Genomic DNA, 21,236 nt, shown 5'->3' on the forward strand with positions numbered 1-21,236 from the left:
GGGAGGTGGGGCTTGCAGTGAGCTGAGATCCGGCCACTGCACTCCAGCCTGGGCAACAGAGCCAGACTCCGTCTCAAAAAAAAAAAAAAAAGATTATAGTTTAAACATAGTAGACACTCAGTCATTATTGAATGAATCAACTATGTAACTCATTTGGTGGATCCCTTAGCTGGCAAAAGGGAAGTAGTTAAGTACTTTTTTTTTTTTTTCTGAGACGGAATCTCGCTGTGTCACGCAGGCTGGAGTACAGTGGCACGATCTCGGCTCACTGCAACCTCCGCCTCCAGGGTTCAAGTGATTCTCCTGTTTCAGCTTTCCGAGTAGCTGGGATTACAGGCACATGCCACCACGCCTGGCTAATTTTTCTATTTTTAGTAGAGATGGGGTTTTGCCATGTTGGCCAAAGTGGTCTCGAACTCCTGACCTCAGGTGATCCGCCCGCCTTGGCCCCCCAAAATGCTGGGATTACAGATGTGAGCCACCACGCCCGACCAGTCAGCTACTTTAAAATACATAAGCCATGCAGCGAACTGAGGAGCACAGTTAAATTAATGGTATGTGGCTCTTGATTTTGTTAAATGAATGTTATGTGGCATTTGAGTCTAGATTTATTTGAATTTGAGGATGGATTCCTTTCATCTTCCTCTTGGCCTTCTCTCAGTCTGGTTTTAAAATCCTTTCCTATAGGTCATTTCATTAGAGAAATTGAAGGATTTTGGTGAGTGTGTGATTGCCCTTCAGGCCAGTGTCATAAAGAAATTTCTCCAAGGCTTCATGGCTCCCAAGCAAAAGAGAAGAAAACTCCAAAGCGAAGATTCAGCAAAAACTGAGGAAGTGGATGAAGAGAAGAAAATGGTAGAGGAAGCAAAGGTATTTTGTTGTTTGAAGTTGTAGTTTTTGATTGTGTAGGTGAGTGTGATTTGGTCTTAAAATAATATAACCCTATGCATTTTAGCTACTGTAGGCACTGTGCCCTGAGTGAGTGTTCCTTTTTTTTTTTTTTAATCACTTTCTACCCCTTCTTGTGGTTTTCACACTGGCCTGTGGAGTGCAGCCCTGCTTCTTGGTCATTGGGTGGTGGTCACAGTGGATGTGGCCTTCCCACCTTTAACCAGAGTTTGCTTTCTTTTTTTAAAAGGTGGTGGTGACTTTAAACACGTTAAAAATTTGTTTATTTAATTTTGAGAGACAGGGTTTTGCTCTTGTGCAAGCTGGTATGCAGTGATTTGATTATAACTCACTGTAACCTTGAACTTCAGGCTTTAAGCTATCCTCCCACCTTAGCCTCTCAAAGTTCGATTATAAGCATGAGCCACTGTGCCCAGCCATGCTTGCTCTAGATATTTTTTAAATCATGGTTAAAAGTATGCATAACATACAAATTTACTTTTTTTTTTTTTTTTTTTTTTTTTTGGAGAAAGAGTCCCACTCTATTGCCTAGGCTGGAGTGTAGTGGCATAATCTCAGCTCATTGCAACATCTACCTCCCAGGTTCAATTCCCCTGCCTCAGCCTCCCAAGTAGCTGGGATTACAGGTGCATGCCACCATGCCTGGCTGATTTTTGAATTTTTTGTAGAGACAGGATTTCACCATTTTGGCCAGGCTGGTCTCGAACTCCTAACTTTAGGTGATCCGCCCACCTCAGCCTCCGAAAGTGCTGGGATTACAGGCGTGAACCACCATGTCCAGCCGAAATTTACCATTTTTATGTGTACGATTCTGTGGCATTAAGTATATTCACGTTGTTTTGCAACCATCACCACCATCAGTCTTCAGAACTTTTTCATACACTTCTGACACCAAGTATGTGGGGTTTTTACCACCCTAAGCAACTCTTCAGTTCTCTGCTGTACCAACTACTCTTAAAATTCAGTTTAATTCTGACTGTATCTACTTGTAGTTTGTGTCAGATCCTGCAAGTTAAAGTGCTCAGTCCCACAAGACTGTTCTCACTTCAGATGCCAGTTGCAAGTCCCACGTTGCCACCTGTACCATCTATACATTTAGGATTCTCACGGCCCTCTCCTTAAGTTTGATAATTTGCTAGAATACCTGACAGAACCCAGGAAAGCATTTTACTTAGGTTAACCGGGTCATTTTGAAGGATACTACTCAGGAATAGCCAGATGGAAGACATGCATGGAACAAGGAAGGTGGCGGAGCAGGGGTACGTGGGGCTTTCATGTGTTCTCTGAACACTCCTTCCTCCCAACTTCCGAGTGTGTTACCTGAAGCTGATCAAATCTTGTTCCAGTATCGTTGTAGAGCTTAATCTCCCAAGTCTCCCCTTCCTCCTACCTTTCAGGAACTTGTGGGTAGGGCTGAACATTCCAGCCTTCTAATTGTCTGGTCTTTCTGGTGACCAGCCTCATAACTAGAGGTCTCACCGAAAGCCTCATTAGCATAAATTTAGGTGTGATCCAAAGGGGCTCCTCTGAATAACGAAAGACACTCCTATTAAGGTTTTAGTCTGCGGAGAAAGACCAAATATATTTACTATATCATGTCTGTGTACCACATTTTGTTGATCCACTCACTTGGGTTGCTTCTGTCTTTGGGTATTGTGAATAATGTTGCTGTGAACATAGGTGTACAAATATGAGTCCCGGCAGGGCACAGTGGCTCACGCTTGTAATTTCAGCACTTTGGAAGGCCGAGGTGGGCGGATCACCTGAGGTCAGGAGTTTGAGACCAGCCTGGCCAACATAGTGAAACCCCGTCTCTACTAAAAATACAAAAATTAGCAGGGCATGGTGGCGCACACCTGTATTCCCAGCTCTTAGGGAGGCTGAGGCAGGAGAATCGCTTGAACTCAGGAGGCTGAGGCTACAGTGAGCAGAGATGGAGCCACTGCATTCCAGCCTGGGTGACAGAGCGAAACTCCATCTCAAAAAAAAAAGAAAAAAAAGAAAACCACAAAAACAAATATTTGAGTACCTGCTTCTAACTTTTTTTTTTAATGTATACCCAGTAGTGGGATTGCTGGATCATATGGTAATTCAATGTTTAACTTTTCTGAGTAACCACTATACGCTTTCCTACAGTGACTATACCATTTTACATTCCCTTTAGCAACTCATGAGGGTTCTGGTTTTTCCACATTCTTGCCAATACTTTTTTTTTTTTTTGAGACAGCGTCTCCCTCTGTCGCCAAGGCTGGAGTGCAGTGGTGTGATCTTGGCTCACTGCAAACTCTCCTGGGTTCAAGCAATTCTCCTACCTCAGCTTCCCAAGTAGCTGGGAGTACAGGTGTGCACCACCACTCCTGGCTAATTTTTTTTGTAGTTTTAGTCGAGATATGGTTTCACCATGTTGGCCAGGCTGGTCTCGAACTCCTGATCTCAGGTGGTCCGCCTGCCTTGGCCTCCCAAAGCGCTGCATTACAGGCCTCAGCCACCGTGCCTGGCCTTCATCCTGTTTCTTTAATAGTATCCATCCTAATGGATATGAAGTTGTATCTCATTTTGTTTTGATTTCTTTTTCTCTAATGATTTATGATGTTGAGCATCTTTTCATGTGCTTATTGTCCATTTCTCTACCTTATTTGGAGAAATGTATATTCAAGTCCTTTGCCCATTTTTAAATTGGGTTTTTTTGTTGTTGAGTTGTATGAGTTCTTTATGTGTTCTTGATAATAACCGTTTTTCAGATATATGATTTGCAAATATAGCCTCCCATTCCGTGGGTAGCCTTTTCATTCTGTTGATAGTGTCCTTTGCATACAAGCATTTCATTTGCATGGAGTCTAACTTAACCTATTTTTTTTATCATTTTTGCCTTCACTTTTGATGTCATATTCGAATCATTGCCAGATTCAGTGTCATGAACCTTTCTTTCTCTTGTTTTTTTCTAAATATTTTATAGTTTAGCGTTTACATTTAGGTCGTTGATCCATTTGAGTTAATTTTTGTCAGTGGTAGAAGGTAAGGCTTCAGCTTCATTTTTTTCATATTAGATATCCAGTTTCCTCACTTTTTATTTTTAAATGTAGCATGCTTTATTATTGTAAGTAAATAAAATGAGAGGTAAGTAAAATATATAACTCCCACCCTAGTTTCACTGCCCAAGGATGTCACTTTTTTAATAGTTTAATGTCCATTTTACGTATGTACAAAGATTTGTTGGATTTTTTACAAAATGGAATCTTACTATGCGTACATAATATTCTTCAGTTTCTCACTTATCAGTATATCCTAGACACCTGTCCACTCTGTTCTGTTAGTCCACACAGATCTACCCGATGTCATATTTGCTCTTTTCTTATTTTATATTGAGTAGCTGGAACTGCAGGTGCCTGCCACAATTCCTGGCAAATTTTTAAATTTTTATGTATTTATTTATTTTGTAGAGAAGGGTTTTCCCTACGTTGCCCAGGCTGGTCTTGAACTCCTGGGCTCCAGTACTCCTCCCATCTTGGCCTCCCAAAGTGCTGGGATTATGGGTGTGAGCAACTATGCCCCAGCCTATGCTTATTTTATTTATGAGTGAATAACAGGGTCTCACTCTGTCACTGAGGCTGGTGTATGCAATGGTGCAATCTTGGCTCACTACAGCCTCAAACTCCTAGATTCAGGTGTTCCTTCCACCTCAGCCTCCCAAGTAACTGGGACCACAGGCATGTGCCACCATACCTGGCTGTTTTCTGTATTTTTTGTAGAGGCAAGGTTTTACCATGTTGCTGGTTTTGAACTCTGGGGCTCAAGTGATCCACCTGCCTTGGCCTCCCAGAGTGCTAGGATTACAAGCAGGAGCCACAGCATCTGGCCCTGTGTTCCTTTTAAATGACTGTATATAGCACCTAGGTAACCTTTTAGATGATGTCTAAGATACTAAACAGTTAACAGTCTAAGATATTAGACTGTCTAAGATATTAAACAGTCTTCTTAGCTAAATCTCTTCTCATTAGGCGTAAGTTTTAGTCTTACTACTACATAGGTTTTGTTTTTAACTCAAGTTGAATACAGAAGAGTTTCTTGATGTGATCTGTCCAAGAGTCACATCTGTCCTTTCCATTTCTTTTCCTGCAGCAGTGCTTTCTTCTCATTGAGAACTCATCCGTCACTGTAGGATTCTCATTAACTTCTTGAGTCCCGTGTTCCACAGTGAAGTAAACTCAGTTTGTCAGATGAGATTTGTTCTTAGCTTAGTTGGGGAGGAAAATGTGAGAACTTTGCAGGTCCAGACACAGTACATAAATGGAAAGCATGGAAGAGTTTCTTGGAAAATCAGCTAGGCTGCCTAGTAAGTAGTTTAGCAGTGTTCTGCATTAAAATGGCATTATGCCCTGTGGTTCCCCACCAGAGGTCAACTCAACCACAGCTTTGAAATTTTCCACTGCTCTTTGCTTTGAAGGTTTCTACTTACCAAGGGCCAAAGTTTTTTCAACTGGCACTAGGCTGTTGCATGAGCTTCTATCAGTCTCTAGTCTGGGATTCAGTTTCCTTATTTATAAAAATGGATTCTCTCTCAAATCTTTTTGTAATAGTGGATGATTTCAGTTTTTAATGCTTATTTTGTTTTATTGAATTAAATAGAAAAGACTATTATTTGGCAAAATCCTGGGTTTTGTTTGATTGTTTACTCTAGTGGCATTTGTCCTGACATCCTGATTACAGATACTCCTGAATTTAGGATGGGGCTGTGTCACAATAAACCCATTATTTGACTTACAGTATTTATAATTTCCGATGGTTTTATCTGGGTGTAACCCTATCATAAATCGAGGAGCCCACTGAAGGTGTATCACTTTTTTTTTGGTTTTCTTTGAGACGGAATCTCACTCTGTCGCCCAGGCTGGAGTGCAATGGCACAATCTTGGCTCACTGCAACCTCCACCTCTCGGATTCAAATGATTCTTCTGCCTTAGCCTCCCAAGTAGCTGGGACTACAGGCGTGCACCACCATGCCCGGCTAATTTTTGTATTTTTACAAAAACCAGTAGAGACCTGGTTTCACCATATTGGCCAGTCTAGTCTCAGACTCCTGACCTTGTGATCCGCCCGCCTCAGCCTCCTGAAGTGCTGGTATTACAGGCGTGAGCCACTGCGCCCAGCTGAATGTGTATCACTTTTGCACCATTGTGAAGTCATAGGTCTGACCCATCGTAAGATGGGGTGATTCTGAATAACCAAAATACGGAAGCAGCCCAGATATCTGTCAGCTGATGAGTGTATAAACAGAATGTGGAACATCTATTCAGTGAGATATTGTTCAGCAGTAAAACTGATGGAAGTATTGTTACATGCTTTGCGAATGAACCTAGAAACATGCTTAGTGAAAGAAGCCAGTTACAAGGGCTACCTATTACTATGTGATACTATTTAAAATTTGTTTTTTTAAAAAAGGTTAAATAAGCCTATTCCCAAAATACCTTCAAATTTAAAAAAAAAGTTTTAATGAGGTCAGATAAGCTGTTGTATGCTGAGATTTTAGCATTGATAGGAAATAGTAAAAAGCAGGACTGCCCAGGACTGTTTCCTTCCATACTGTGTGCACTACATGTGAGTGTCCGCTAGAGGACAGCAAAGCCTATTTGTAGTCATTCCCTGCCAGTTCTCAAGCACTTTTAAAGAACCGAACCTAAAATTCTTACATTGATATTCCATTGAAAAGATTTGGATTATCCTCTCAAGAAAAGAATCTGCAGTAGTGTGTGTCAGCTCTCCATTTATCAGGGGAGAAGACAGCAAGGCAGCTGTGATTGTGGACCTCAGTTTACTGTGGAGCTCTGCAAAAGTAAGGGAGGAGATTGCTGTTTCTCAAAGCAGATGTTGAAATATCTACAACGGAGGTTGGAGTAAGGAATCAGTCAGTTTCCAGTTGAACTTCAGCAGCTTCTTAAATGTAGATTTGTGTGTGTGTGTTTATAGTACTTGTTACCCATAAATTTATATGCACAGGGCTCTCTGTGATTCTCTATTTCTTTTTTTTTTTTTTTTGGAGACGGGGTCTTGCTCTGTCCCCCAGGCTGGAGTGCAGTGGCCGGATCTCAGCTCACTGCAAGCTCCTCCTCCGGGTTCACGCCATTCTCCTGCCTCAGCCTCCCGAGTAGCTGGGACTACAGGCACCGCCACTTTGCTCCTCGGGCTAGTTTTTGTATTTTTTAGTAGAGACGGGTTTCACTGCAGTAGCCAGGGATGGTCTCGATCTCCTGACTCATGATCCCGCCCGCCTCGCCTCCCAAAGTGCTGGGATTACAGGCTTGAGCTGAATCACGTACCGCCTGTGATTCTCTATTTCTATAGGAAAGAGAAAAAGCAGCCCTGTTCCCCTCATCCCTCACCCCAGTCTGTGTAGTACCCCACTTCGGAACAAATTCGGCTATCTTTGTTCCTTGGCACCTGTATTTTAAAGCCCATGGCCTTCCAGGGTAACTGGCTCTTTTCCTTTAGGAGATTCATTACTTCACAAGGACCTCTTTGCTTCGGGCAGGGCATTGAAATCCAGCTGTGGTATTGGATTGGTGGTGTTGTGGTAGGTTATTATCTTTTAAATCAGAGTTTTATTAGCTGTATAAAATTGTTGCATTATAGCATTTACAGCATACAGGTGATCCTATTTTTAAATTATACTGAGTCTTGGTCCCTAGAACATGCTTGTGCCCAGTCATCCATCCACTCCCACTGCATCTCTGTGTGACCTTTGGCAAGTTTTTTTCACCCGTTGGAGCCTTGATTTTTTTCTGTAAGAATAAATAGTTTAGATTAGTGAAGTTCTAGGAGGCAAGTGTCCTCAGAATTCACTCATACTGTCACCTGTTCCTAGTTCTCTCTCAGTGTCTTTGGTCACTGTAGTAATGCTAGCCTGGTTTGGTCTCTGTTTAGGTTGCATCTGCACTGGAGAAATGGAAGACAGCAATCCGGGAAGCTCAGACTTTCTCCAGGATGCACGTGCTGCTTGGAATGCTTGATGCCTGTATCAAGTGGGATATGTCTGCAGAAAATGCTAGGTGCAAAGTTTGTCGAAAGAAAGGTATATTTAAATCAAATTTGCTTATGTGGGTGTATTAGGGAGTAGAATTTCTTTTCTTTTCTTTTCTTTTCTTTTTTTTTGAGACAGAGTCTTGCTCTGTCGCCCAGGCTGGAGTACAGTTGCACAATCTCAGCTCACCGCAACCTCCGCCTCCCGGGTTCAAGCGATTCTCCTGCCTCAGCCTCCCTAGTAGCTGGGATTGTAGGCATGTGTCACCACACCCAGCTAATTTTGTATTTTTAGTAGAGACAGGGTTTCTCCATGTTGGTCAGGCTGGTCTCCAACTCCCGATCTCAGGTGATCCACCTGCCTCAGCCTCCCAAAGTGCTGGGATTACAGGCGTGAGCCACCATGCCCGGCAGGGGTAGGATTTCTATTCCCAAGATCTTCATTTCTACCCAAAAGAATTTTGTGTACACAGAATATAAGTATGGTATAGATTTTACTCTCCTGGAGGTCTGTAACATGCCAGTCTTTGAAATGTCATGCCAGGGAATCAGAGCACACCCTTTGTTCCTCATTGTAGAGCGTAACATAAAAGCAATTGATCTCTTCAATCTCCTGATTTTCTACAGAAAACAAAATTAGTTAATCCTTTTAACTATTTTAGTTTAGTTTTATATCCTTTGATTGGCTCAGAACTTTTGTCATCTGTGAAGTAAGGTACGTGCTTTCAGCAGAAGGTGGTCCAGTTAAAGTGAGAAGCATGCAGTCTCGTGTGTGCAAAAGGAACTTCATGGCTAGAAGCCCTTTTGTGATTGGCTTTTCATTGGCTAGAGTTATTTTCTGAGTTAGGTTAGAGATGAAAAGATCTACGTAAAATTCAGTTGCTGTAAAGCGTTCAATTGCTCTAGAATGAAGGTTGGAAGGAGAGATGACCATATTAAGTTGACTCAGCATAACACTTTTTCGAATATAAGGGAACCCGTCAGGGGCCAGGCATGGTGGCTCACGCCTGTAATCCCAGCACTTTGGGAGGCTGAAGCAGGAGAATCACTTGAACCTGGGAGGCGGAGGTTGCAGTGAGCCAAGATTGTGCAACTGCACTCCAGCCTGGGCGACAGAGCAAGACTGTCTCAAAAAAAAAAAAAAAAAAACAGAGAGAGAGAACCCATTAGGCGTAAGTTGAGAAACGTTTGAGGAGGTCAAAAGAGCAGCAAAATTTCCTGCTCTCACTTGGGTTTTTTGTGCCTCTTAGTAATTGTTAACTGTCCTGTCTTAGCCATGGGTAGGTTTTGGGATATAAATTAGGAGAGCTGATTCCTAAATTATCTGTAGTCTTAAGTTATGCTATATTTCTTTTTAGAAAATGCCTGCATTTACAAAACAGCAGCTGGGTAGCATTCTATGGAACATGTCTTCTCGTGTGCCGTGAATTATAGGGTGATTGCCTCTTCCTTACAGCTCATTGACTGCTGCTGTGCTCCCAACAATGCTATTCACATTCATCTCTTTGCAGGTGAGGATGACAAATTGATCTTGTGTGATGAGTGTAATAAAGCCTTCCACCTGTTTTGTCTGAGGCCGGCCCTCTATGAAGTACCAGATGGTGAGTGGCAGTGCCCAGCTTGCCAGCCCGCTACTGCCAGGCGCAACTCCCGTGGCAGGTGAGAATCTTTTCTTTTAAAAATAATTGAATGAATAAATATGAATAGCTGTTATAATTAAGCTTGAGTTATTCAAACAGAATGAGTCTAAGGAGCTTTAAGTTCATCTTTTGGGAGCAGAAACTGATCATTTACAGTACTTCAATAGGAGCTCAAAGGACTCTGATCTAATTTTAGCTGAATGTTGACATTTCTAGTTTTCACTGCCAGCCACATTCTCTGTCTTCTTGACCATACCTTCTTCTCAAGTAATGAAATCTCTCTCTCTGCCTTTAGCCTCCTGTTGCCCACTTCCTGTGTCTTCATGATTACTTCTGCAATCACCCACTGCTAAAAATCTCACACTGATTACCTTCCTTACCCATACATAATGTTTTCTTCCCTATCATGAGTAGAACTTGGGTGTCAACTTGAACATGAATGTCTCTCCCTCATCCTACATACCCATTAATTTGCCACGATATCAGTCCAATGCCCAGATGTTTTATGATCCAGTTTCTTGCGCTCCATTCTCCATAGTCTCTGCTCTCATTTGTCCCTTCTACTTTTGTCCCTTCTACATCTGTCACCAAAGGCTTCTCAACTCCTCTTTCTTATATCACATCTTCTCCCCTCTTATCCACCCATCTATTGCGATACCAGAATGCTGTGCACAAGGCAACGATCTGCTCACATTCCTGATCACAAACTTCCAGTCTTCCCCTTGCCTCTAGAATAAAGTCCCAACTCCTGTCCTCACTTCTGAGACTCTTACACAACACCAGCCTGGGTTTTCAGTTAGCTTTAGATCCCATATCTGTGTGCTTGTTACAGACTATTTATTGTTCATTCTTTCCTCTTGTGCCTTTCTCCCAGCTGGGAGCATTCTCTGCCCGGAATTCCCAGTGGGTAAATTGCCCATGGCTTTGCTGACATTTCATTGCTCTTTTGAAAAGTGCTTGCATCCTTAGGCTTCATGGTTTCTCCTCTGTGTTCCAGCTGAACCTTCATTTTCTGAAATAGTATTTTGGTGCATGGATCTTGTCTCTGGTTTTATACATGTCTGTCTCCCATGAGATTGTGAATTCCCTGAGAGTAGAGGTTGTGCTTTGTTTTTTACCTGAATCCTCAATAAGGCCAAACACAGGGCCTTGTAAAGAGGAGGAGACACCTTATATTTGCCCAAGATAATACTATTGTTTCCCACATTGAAATTTGGGGTTGTAAAATGGGCAGCTTATAGGCACTCTGGCTTGGGCTTCTCTTTTTTGAGATGGGGTTTAGCTCTTGTTGCCCAGGCTGCAGTGTGATGGCGCTGGTTCAAACGATTCTCCTGCCTCAACCCCCAGTAGCTGGGATTACAAGCATGCGCCACCACACCCTGCTAATTTTGCATTTTTAGTAGAGATGGGGTTTCTCCATGTTGGTCAGGCTGATCTCGAACTCCCGACTTTAGGTGATCCACCTGCCTCAGCCTCCCAAAGTGTTGGGATTACAGGCATAAGCCACTGTACCCGGCCTGGGCTTCCTTCTAAAGGGCAGAGCTGTTTGATCCTGACCCCACCTTAACAGTATTAGCAGGTTCTTTCGCACTCGATCCCAGCTGCACTTAAGAGATGAGATATGTTGCTCTGAAATGGTGGGGCTTTGGACCAGCTGTTCGGAGCTGGGATTACCACTGCTTTGATGTTATGGTCATCTGCAAGCTGTTTCAGCTCTTGGAAGGGGGCCATGAAGGTGAAGTCACACCTGTCTGGGCTCTGTTTATTCTTTCAGTCCACCTCAGAGGTGGGGACAGCTTTTAGTACCTGATGTGTTACATTATCTGGTTCTTTTTGTGAGACAAAAGAAATAGTGTTTTGTATTGCTTTGTGTGGGGAAGGGTAGGATTGCATTTTGGTCTTGATTTCTGTTGCCTTTGGTATCTTGTCCAAACTGTCTGTGGCCTGGCAGCAGGAGGCATGCTGTTGAAACTTCGTTTTTCATTTCTGTGAAAAACTCTCCTGGCTTACATTCAGGTTCCCTCTCTGTATTGTCATACATTATACATACCTAGTCTGTGAAGAGAAGTTTCCTGATCCCTATGGGATTTGAACCCTTCTTAGGACCACTTTGGGCTACAACTGTGTTCCCTACATTATTTTTTCTACCCACAGGAACTATACTGAAGAGTCTGCTTCTGAGGACAGTGAAGATGATGAGAGTGATGAAGAGGAAGAGGAGGAAGAAGAGGAGGAGGAGGAAGAAGATTATGAAGTGGCTGGTTTGCGATGTAAGTATTTTGTCTTCCTTTGTAGTTGATTTCACAGTCTTCTAAGCTTGGAACGCTTGGAAAGGCTGGCTTGGCAGTAGGTAGTGTGGCCGGCTTGCTCTCTTCCTTTTCTCTCGTGTTGTGACTGTGGCGTAACTTAGCTGCTGTGGGTTTAAATGGGTTTCCAAGATGGCATTTAACTACCTGCCTGGTAGGAGGGAAGGTGGCTTGGTCTCAGTAACATCAGCCCACTTGCTCTAAGATTCAGTAGAATTCATGGTCCCAAGTATATTTATGCCAAGGCTGCTGGTTCTCAGCTCCTTGGCATATGGGGACAGTGGGGAAGGAAGTTCTCGGCCCATTGCCATCTCCTAACAGTTCTTTTGGCTGTTGTTTTATCGCTGCTTTCAGAGAGTGACTTTTTCTCTCTGGTTACAGTGATTTTCTCCTCCCTGCAGTGTGCAGGGCTATAGCTTTGCTGGTTTAAAAAGAGATGACTGATTGTTTGAAGGCTTAGGGGGAAGGATGTTAGGAAGGTTCAGATCTGTTCTCACTAGGTGCCTGTAGGAAAAAAGGCATCATCTTTTGTGTTCACCACATTGACTCTCATTCTCTCATGTTCATTTCTCATGACCGTTGGAGAGTCTTGTGTTCGTGGCTAATGTCCTCTTGTCTGGCCTTTCTTTTAACAGGCTACCTCTTTCCAAAATACACCTTTTTTTTTTTTTTTTTTTTTTTTTTTTTTGAGATGGTCTCACTCTGTGGCCTGGGTGGAGTGCAGTGGTATGACCTCAGATTACCTTAGTCTCTGCCTCAGCCTCCCGATTATACAGGCACCCGCCACCACACCTGGCTGATTTTTGTATTTTTAGTAGAGACGGAGTTTCACCATGTTGATCAGGCTGTTCTCGAACTCCTGACCTCAGGTGATCCACCTGCCTCGGCCTCCCAAAGTGCTGGGATTACAGGTGTGAGCCACTGCACCTGGCCCACACACTTTTCTTTACAGGTTTGTAGAAAACAGACTGCAGATCAAAATTCTAACAAGCTTTCGAAGCAGTGGTTCAGTTCCCAAGATCATAGCAGCTCTGAATGGTCACACTTGGTATAAGGAGTGAGAGACTGGATGCCTGGCACGACCAGTCTCTTACTATAGTGAGACTGCCAAACCCTAACGACTTTGGGCTTGCACGTCTTCTCCTATCCTCCCACTTTCCCCCCATGCTCCAGAGGTGTGATGTGGGACACCTTAAGCTCTCGCGTTCTTACAGGCTCTTTTTGTTTGTTCACTACGCCTGATTTTTCAGGTATCCCAGGGTAAGTGAACAAATGGCCCTTCAGTCCTGCATTCAGGGATATCATCTTCTGTTGGTCAGAGTCAGTGACTTAGGAGCAGATTTTTTTTTTCTTTTTTTCTTTTTTTTTTTTTTTCTTTGAGATATGGGGATCTTGCTCTGTCACCCAGGCTAGAGTGCAGTGGTATGATCACAGCTCACTGTATCCTTGATCTCTCAGGCTCAAGCAATCCTCCTACCTCAGCCTCCTGAGTAACTGTGACTACAGGCACGTGTCACCATGCCCAGCTTTTTTGTAGAGACAGGGTCTCGCCATGTTCCCCAGGCTGGTCTTGAACTCTTGGGTTCAAGAGTTAAAGCCTTGGCCTCCCAGAGTGCTGGGATTGTAAGTGTGAGCCACTGTGCCAGATCTGTCTAAGAGCAGATCCTGAATATGGTAGTATACGGATTCTTTTATTTTTTATTTATTATTTATTTTTGAGACAGAGTCTCACTGTCGCCCAGGCTGGAGTGCAGTGGTGCGATCTCAGCTCACTGCAACCTCCGCCTCCCGGGTTCATGCCATTCTCCTGCCTCAGCCTACCAAGTGACTGGGACTACAGGTGCCCGCCACCACACTTGGCTAATTTTTTGTATTTTTGGTAGAGATGGGGTTTCACCGTATTAGCCAGGATGGTCTCGATCTCCTGACCTTGTGATCTGCCTACCTCTGCCTCCCAAACTGCTGGGATTACAGGCGCAAGCCACCACGCCTGTCCTGATTCTTTTATTTTTAAGCTAGTGATTGCTTTCCACTTCTACATTGTAGCTCCCTTTCCAAGGAATTGTTTTTCTAGGTTTCTACAGCCTCTACTTGCCAAAAGGATCTAGGAAGTATTTGGTACTTCACAGCTTTTTATCAACTCTATCTTTCAGACCACCAAAGATATGGTTCCCCAGTGCAGCTCAAGGCTGGAGCACCTAAGCATCAGCTTCTTACCTTTTCTTACTAGCCTGGGCTTGAGCTAGAGACCCTAAAGTAGCCAAGGAAGGGTTATCGTGATCTAGAAATAGAATGGAAAGTAGTGTTTCTCGATTCTTCGTGTCATTGCCTTCCTAGACACCCTATCTGTGTCCAGTGTCATCTCCCCACTCCCCAAGGGAAGGTGATGGAAAGCTTGGAGCTAATCCTCATGGCGTTGTTTCCCAGGGCTCACTGAGGAATGCTGGTTGGCTTGATGCTGAGCACCTGTTGTAAACCTGAGACACAAGTAGTCTCAGTGCCTTTGTTTTTTTTTTTTTTTTTTTTTTTTTTTTTTTTTTTTTTTTGTTGGGTTTTCCCCCTTTTTTCCCAGGCTGGAGTGCAATGGCGTGATCTTGGCTCACTGCAACCTCTGCGTCCTGGGTTCAAGCTATTCTCCTGCCTCAGCCTCCTGAGTTGCTGGGATTACCGGCATGTGCCACCATGCCTGGCTAATTTTGTATTTTTAGTAGAAACAGGGTTTTACCATGTTGGTCAGGCTGGTCTTGAGCTCCCAGCCTCAGGTGATCCACCTGCCTCAGCCTCCCAAAGTGCTGGGATTACAGATGTGAGCCACCACGCCCGGCCTGTATTCTTTATTCTCTCATTGGTGACCCTGGGCAGGTCTCTGTGGAGGGGACTAGCCCTAAATTGTATTTAATGAGGCAACCTTGTGGCCCTTCATGGAAGTACCACCTTTTCTCTGAAAAGATTCTGATGGTGAGTGTAGAATAACTCTGGGAATTAAAACACAGGGTCTGTTGTGTGTGTGTGTGTTTTTTGTTTTTTTTTTTTTTTGAGTTGGAATCTTACTCTGTCACCCAGGCTGGAGTGCAGTGGCGCAATCTCGGCTCACTGCAAGCTCCACCTCCTGAGTTCATGCCATTCTCCTTCCTCAGCCTCCCGAGTAGCTGGGACTACAGGTGTCTGCCGCCATGCCCAGCTAATTTTTTTGTATTTCTTTTTTAGTAGAGACGGGGTTTCACCGTGTTAGCCAGGATGGTCTCAATGTCCTGACCTCGTGATCTGCCCGCCTCAGCCTCCCAAAGTGCTGGGATTACAGGCATGAGCCACTACGCCCGGCCATCACAGGGTCTGTTTTACAATCCAGTTCCATCTCACGTGTAAATATATCCACTTGCTCAGGCTGAGCTTGGGCTGTGGGAAATCCAGGCTGACCTATTAGCAAATGGCTTCTCCTGAGTGAGAGTTTACAGTTGATTCCTGCAGGGGCCTTATGGCTGGGAGTAACTGCAGAACTGGGGCAGGACAGAAGTACCGAAGGACCTGGCCCTCTGAAGGGCTTTGGCAGTAAAAGCACCCATTCTTCATCCGCTGCCACTGCCTTTTAGTGTCCTTTTAGGTAAGGCAAGATAAAATAACAAGAGCACCTTAAAACCAAAGGAAGCCACTGCTTTCCTTGTCCAGGAAAAGGATTCTCCCTGCATCCCTTTCCCCCATTTCGAAGATGCTCCTCCCTTCACCTTTGGTTGTTCTGTGCTGAATCCTTATTTTTTGTTTCAGTGAGACCTCGAAAGACCATCCGGGGCAAGCACAGCGTCATCCCCCCTGCAGCAAGGTCTGGCCGGCGCCCGGGTAAGAAGCCACACTCTACCAGGAGGTCTCAGCCGAAGGCACCACCTGTGGATGACACTGAGGTGGATGAATTGGTGAGAATTATTTATCATCCCTTCTCTAACCTTTCTGTTTCTTATTCCCAACCCCAGCAATTAGGAATTCATCAGGCAACAGGTGGGAGGGGAGCCTCCCCCCTCCTTCTTCCCAAACTTGGGAGGCTGGGGAGGCAGATGGGTGAGTCTGTAGGCAGACAGAAGCAGCAGGGCCTCCAGGAACAGCTATGTCCGGCATTCCCCTGCTGTAGCCTGCAAACTAGTTAGTGGGCAGCCTGCAACTTATTAAGGATTTAAAAATAGTATCCATGTGTCTCCAGTGGGCTCAGAGGGGCTGGGTCTTCATTGTGGGAATGTCAGCAATGTTGGAGCCTCACTTACAGTTGAGTCGACAGTTGTTATGGGAGGGACGTTACCCTCCTCTCTGCTCCTTAACCAATGTAATTTTAGTTGTTTTTAGATCTCACTTGAGCTTTGAAGAACAAAAAAGAAACTCTTGAAAAGGTGCTTGTTTTGACAGATCATATTGGAGTTAGGAGCTTAAGACAGGCCATTGGGGAGATCATAGGGCATTAGAAGATGCTCGGTTTGCCCAGCCTTCACCCCTTGGGCTCTGTGTGGCCTCTGCTGTGAGTCACAGCTTTGTTATGGCTACCTGGAATGGAGGCCCCGCCCCTTTTCTCTTTAGCCACTTAGCCCTCACATGTCTACGGTGGAAGAGCCCAGGAAGGGAATTGGACCTCTTGCTTTTCTTCTCAGAGGCACCTCACCCCCACAGAATTGGCTGCTGGTGACCCAGATAGCCTGTTTGGCTTTCTGCAGTGGCTTGTTGATGCCCTTCCATGGTGTCACTGTAACCCCAGGTCCACCTGTTCTCCGAGAGCTAGTGTCCTGTTGACAGTGGCCCCCTTCAGCCGACCTCCAGTAGGACTGCTGGTGAAGACGGCCTCTGCTGCCTGCTCTCTGCTGCTTTGATTGCCATGGCCCTGGGGGGGCGAGCGAGTGGACTACTGGGAAGATCCCTGCCACCTGGGCCGAGGGTGCTCCCTGACTTGAATGTCAGAAGGTTTCAGCACCTCTGTGCCAAGGAAATAGTTGAACTCTCTTCCTTTTTTGAGCAGATACACTTATTTTCTGCCCTATGCACTCTTCCTCCTGTCTTGAATCTATAATAACATTGTTATTTCTTTCCTGCCAGGTGCTTCAGACCAAGCGGAGCTCCCGGAGGCAAAGCCTGGAGCTGCAGAAGTGTGAAGAGATCCTCCACAAGATCGTGAAGTACCGCTTCAGCTGGCCCTTCAGGTGAGCGCTGTGTTCTCAGGTGCAGGGGAGAGGAGTGGCCTAGCAGGTTCTAAAAGCTTCCAGAATCCCTGAGGGGCTCTCAGCCAAGCCCTTGCTTTTTAGGATGTGTCTTAGCATGGGCACTGCCGTCAAGGCTATGCAGATTCTCTATTTGGTTCTTCTCCACAGGGAGCCTGTGACCAGAGATGAGGCCGAGGACTACTATGATGTGATCACGCACCCCATGGACTTTCAGACAGTGCAGAACAAATGTTCTTGTGGGAGCTACCGCTCTGTGCAGGAGTTTCTTACTGACATGAAGCAAGTGTTTACCAATGCTGAGGTTTACAACTGCCGTGGCAGCCATGTGCTAAGCTGCATGGCGAAGACAGAACAGTGTCTAGTGGCTCTGTTGCATAAACACCTTCCTGGCCACCCATATGTCCGCAGGAAGCGCAAGAAGTTTCCTGATAGGCTTGCTGAAGATGAAGGGGACAGTGAGCCAGAGCCCGTTGGACAGTCCAGGGGACGAAGACAGAAGAAGTAGAGAGGCAGGGCTGTGGTAAGGGAGCTGAGGTGGGGGGACAGCGAGGGAGGGTGGGAGGGAGGTGAGAGAGGAAGACTGAGAACTCTGAAGAGATCGCAGGGAGTCCAGAAGCGCCCATCATCCCAAGCTTATGCTGTTTTTCTAACAGCTCTTTATGGGGCTTGTTATTGGGTTGGTGATCTTTGTCCAGAAATCTTAAGGGACGAAGAGGGCCATAACCCTCCCTTCTGAGAGTTTCCAGGAGGAGTCTGAGGGTCTAGCTTTTCTGGTGAACCCAGTTCCTGTTCCTGCCTTCTTTCCTAAGGCCCCTCTCACTCTGGCTTTTACCACAGTGCCAAGCCCCTCTGGTCTCCAGGGGTGGGATTGCTGTGTTACATAGCAGGATCAGGGGTAATCAAGCCAACAGGGAAGATGGTGGCGATTTTTCTTTTTTAATCTGTATTTATATACAGTCTTGTTTCTTTAAGCCCATACTCTGTCTCTTCCCCGTCTTCCTCTCAGGTGACAGTATCAGTGAGTGCCATACAGAATTCTGTATTCACCAGCATCATGAAACAGTTGTGGTCTTTTGAGTTGATCTTGGCAGAGTAAAGGGACGTGTCCTGGAGCCATTCCTGAATCTCTCTCCCTTCTTTGTGACAGCTCCCCTCCCCCCAAAAAAAAATAAGAAACCACAAAAAACAAAACTAAGGCACTTCACTTAGAGACTGGAGTCCTGCTTATAATCATGCATATAACCTTTACTTTGATGGATCTGGCCAGAGGGGTGTTGGAGCCCAGCCCACCCACATACCAGACAAGCTCTTAGGGGAGCAGAAGAAAAGCAGGAAGAATTTAAATGTTTAATTTTTTTTTAAATTGACTTTTCTAGTTATTAAAAGTTGCTTGTTTCAGCAGTGATATTGTATAAAGAACATCTTGTAAGATACTCCTGACATCTCGCTTTGGCACATGTACAGTACAGTTTCTATGATAATGTGTTTGCTCTAACTTCCCTGGCTTCTCCCTCAGCCCATCCACTCTCCTGCAGAGCAGTTGGGTTGGAGGCTCATTGAGGCAAGCAGCAACACTGGGGGCGGGGGCGGGGTGGGGCGGTGCCGCGTCTGCTGCCTCCCATGCCCTTTCTGACCTCAGACTTGGAATTCCTCAAGAACCTGAAGATTCCAGTGGTCAGTGTCAGTGGGGGGTGGGAGGAGAGAGCAACAGAGAAGCTCTGAGAGCCCCGTCCCACAACCAGTCTAGCTCTAGTTGTTATATTTAGGCAAAACTTTGTAGTCTTCTTTCCCTTTTATGATGGATTTTGATAAAAGTACAAAACAGGGTTTAATTTTCTTTTTTATCACCTTTGAATTTGGAAATTTTGAGCACCCAAGCTCTTCTGTACCTATTTAAATTAAAGTCCACCAAGGGGACTGCAGCTCCTAGAACATGAGAATCAAGCCTCTCAATATTAAACTGCGGAGTGTGGCCCCTGCTTTCTCCGTCCTCCTGCCCAAGGACGACGGGGATTGCTCCAGGGCTGCTGGGTAGTTTACCGTCCCTTCTCTAGGCATGGAGTTGGCACTGACATCACAGCTTCATAACCCCACCACCGCCAGCTTCCCCTGCCTCCTACATCCAGTCTGTTCTTGTTCATAGTGAGAATCCTGTGTTCCCACTTCAGTGACAACTGAATTGTTTGTTGTTGTTGTTTTTTTATTATTGTCTTCAAGGAGGAAGGGCCCCATTAAAGGGTGAACTTGTAATAAATTGGAATTTCAAATAAACCTCATGTACTTGTGTTTATAAAGAAGAAACCATTCTGGTGGCTGTTTCTTCATGCTCTTTCTTGGTGGGTGGGGGTGAGTAGTGCTGTTCTGAGTGCTGCTTTCCCACTGACCCTTGGAGCCAGGTCCTCTGAAGGCTTGTCCTCCAGAGTCAGAGGGCCTCTCAGTGTTCTTAACCAGAGAAAGAAATACTCCTTTCAAGCCTCTCCTGGCCCTGTCTCCGTCTAAAACCCCGAAAAACTTCATTTGAAACTAGGAATTAGGGTGAAAATAGATTTTTAAGCCTTCACTATGGGGAAACTCCTGCCACTTTAAAACCTTCTTCAGGGAAAAAAAAAAGTTGGGGGGTGGTGGGGATGGAGTCTCACTCCATCACCCAGGCTGGAATGCAGTGGCATGGTCTCAGCTCACTGCAACCTCCACCTCCTGGGTCCAAGCAATTCTCCTGCCTCAGCCTCCCGAGTAATTGGGATTATAGGGACACGCCACCACGCCTGGCTAAGTTTTTGTATTTGTAGTAGAGCCAGGTTTTCACCGTGTTGTCCGGGCTGGTCTTGAACTCCTGACCTCAGATGATCTGCCCGCCTCGGCCTCCCAAAGTGCTGGGATTACAGGCGTGAGCCACCGAGCCCGGCCTCAAGTAAAATTTCAGACACAGAAACAGTGAAAAAGTATAATGAATTCCTATGCTCAGCTTTGACGGTTCTACCACGTCTAATCTTGTTTTATTTATGCCTTCATTTATCTTTTAAAGTTTGACTGGCTGATGTGCGTAGGGTGCTGCTAGGCAGCCACCCGCCAATGGAATACAGAGATTTTGCTGAGCCACTGCTGTGGGCACAGGCACTGAGAAATTAAACTGCCAGTTCCTGACCAGCTGAACGAGGTGAAGCTGGTGTAATGGGAAGAGCCTTTGAGGCCCGAGCCTTGGGCGCAGGTTCTGCTGCTGAGTGACTTTGCGGCCTTGGTAACCATGGGCAAGCCAGGGCCTACACAGAGCGCTCAGGGAATGTTCGTCCTGCCTGGAGGAAGCGGGCTTGCCCCAACAGCAAATTGAATTTGCACAGCTTATCCGCTCCGGCCTCCAGCTCTGGAGAAGAGAGCAGTGCCCCCTCTGGACATTTTCTGCAGGGTGACAGTGACACTCAGGGCTCCCAGCCTTCCTCTGTGAAGTCCTGCTCCTCCGGTAGTTTTCCCAGGCACACACTAGGATACTGCCTTGGGGTGGTCACCTCTGGTCATGTCCTGGTCTCAGCACACTCTTAGCCACTGCCTCACCAGGCTGTGACCTTGTGGGGCAGCCACTTCACTTTGATAACTGCAAATGGGGGCATGGGAACTCCATCTCTGAAGACAGGGGCCTGAGTCATGACCTGGGAGTCAACTGAGGCCTGTCCTTGTCCTGCACACTCTTCTTTCTCAAATTTTGTCTCTGGGGAGGGGACACGGTCAGTAGACTTGGTTGGCAGTGAGGTGGCATCTGGATTCCAATAGAGCCACTCAGAGGGGGCACCTCTTCCTGCTGGCCAGCGGCCAGGGCATCTCTAGAGGACCCTGGGGAACTCGCCTCCCGTTAACCGCGCTCTCGTAACCCCGGCCCTGGGCCTCCTGGCTTTTCAACATCTGGGACTGCTGTGTCTAGGAGCTGCTTGAGGGGGGCGACTTCCTGGGAGCAGGAGGATCTCGGGCCCACCACACACGAGCACAGACCCACAGGGACAGGGTCAGCCTCCCAAGAGGCTTGCAGGTGTGTGATGCCGCACTCTGAAGACCCACATACTGGGCGCCAGGGCCACTAAGGGAAAGGCCCGGGCACTCGATGCACATGCCAGCACGTGTGGGTTTTCGAGGCATTTTTTGGCCCTGGAGGGTTCTTTAATGGGTGTGGGGAGAGGTCTGGCAGTGGG

At 45.8% G+C, this 21,236-nt stretch overlaps 1 protein-coding gene across 4 annotated transcripts in view; it reads left to right on the forward strand.

Moving 5' to 3' along the window:
• BAZ1B (bromodomain adjacent to zinc finger domain 1B) overlaps positions 1–19,359 on the forward strand; it is an 82,612-nt gene extending 63,253 nt beyond the window's left edge. For 3 of the 4 annotated variants that reach the window (XM_031665496.1, XM_031665495.1, XM_031665497.1), the window contains 8 exons: positions 688–870; positions 7,825–7,972; positions 9,432–9,579; positions 11,715–11,830; positions 15,629–15,774; positions 16,934–17,037; positions 17,206–17,578; positions 18,065–19,359. In XM_031665496.1, the coding sequence (XP_031521356.1) occupies positions 688–870; positions 7,825–7,972; positions 9,432–9,579; positions 11,715–11,830; positions 15,629–15,774; positions 16,934–17,037; positions 17,206–17,563 (1,203 nt within the window). In that variant the 3' untranslated portion in view covers positions 17,564–17,578; positions 18,065–19,359. The remainder of the gene's footprint in view (positions 1–687; positions 871–7,824; positions 7,973–9,431; positions 9,580–11,714; positions 11,831–15,628; positions 15,775–16,933; positions 17,038–17,205; positions 17,579–18,064) is intronic. The other variant, XM_031665494.1, reaches the window with a different exon arrangement.
• Positions 19,360–21,236: the final 1,877 nt, after the last annotated feature.

The sequence above is a fragment of the Papio anubis genome, chromosome 4, assembly GCF_008728515.1.
Source record: "Papio anubis isolate 15944 chromosome 4, Panubis1.0, whole genome shotgun sequence".
In the NCBI taxonomy this organism is placed as follows: Eukaryota; Metazoa; Chordata; class Mammalia; order Primates; family Cercopithecidae; genus Papio; species Papio anubis.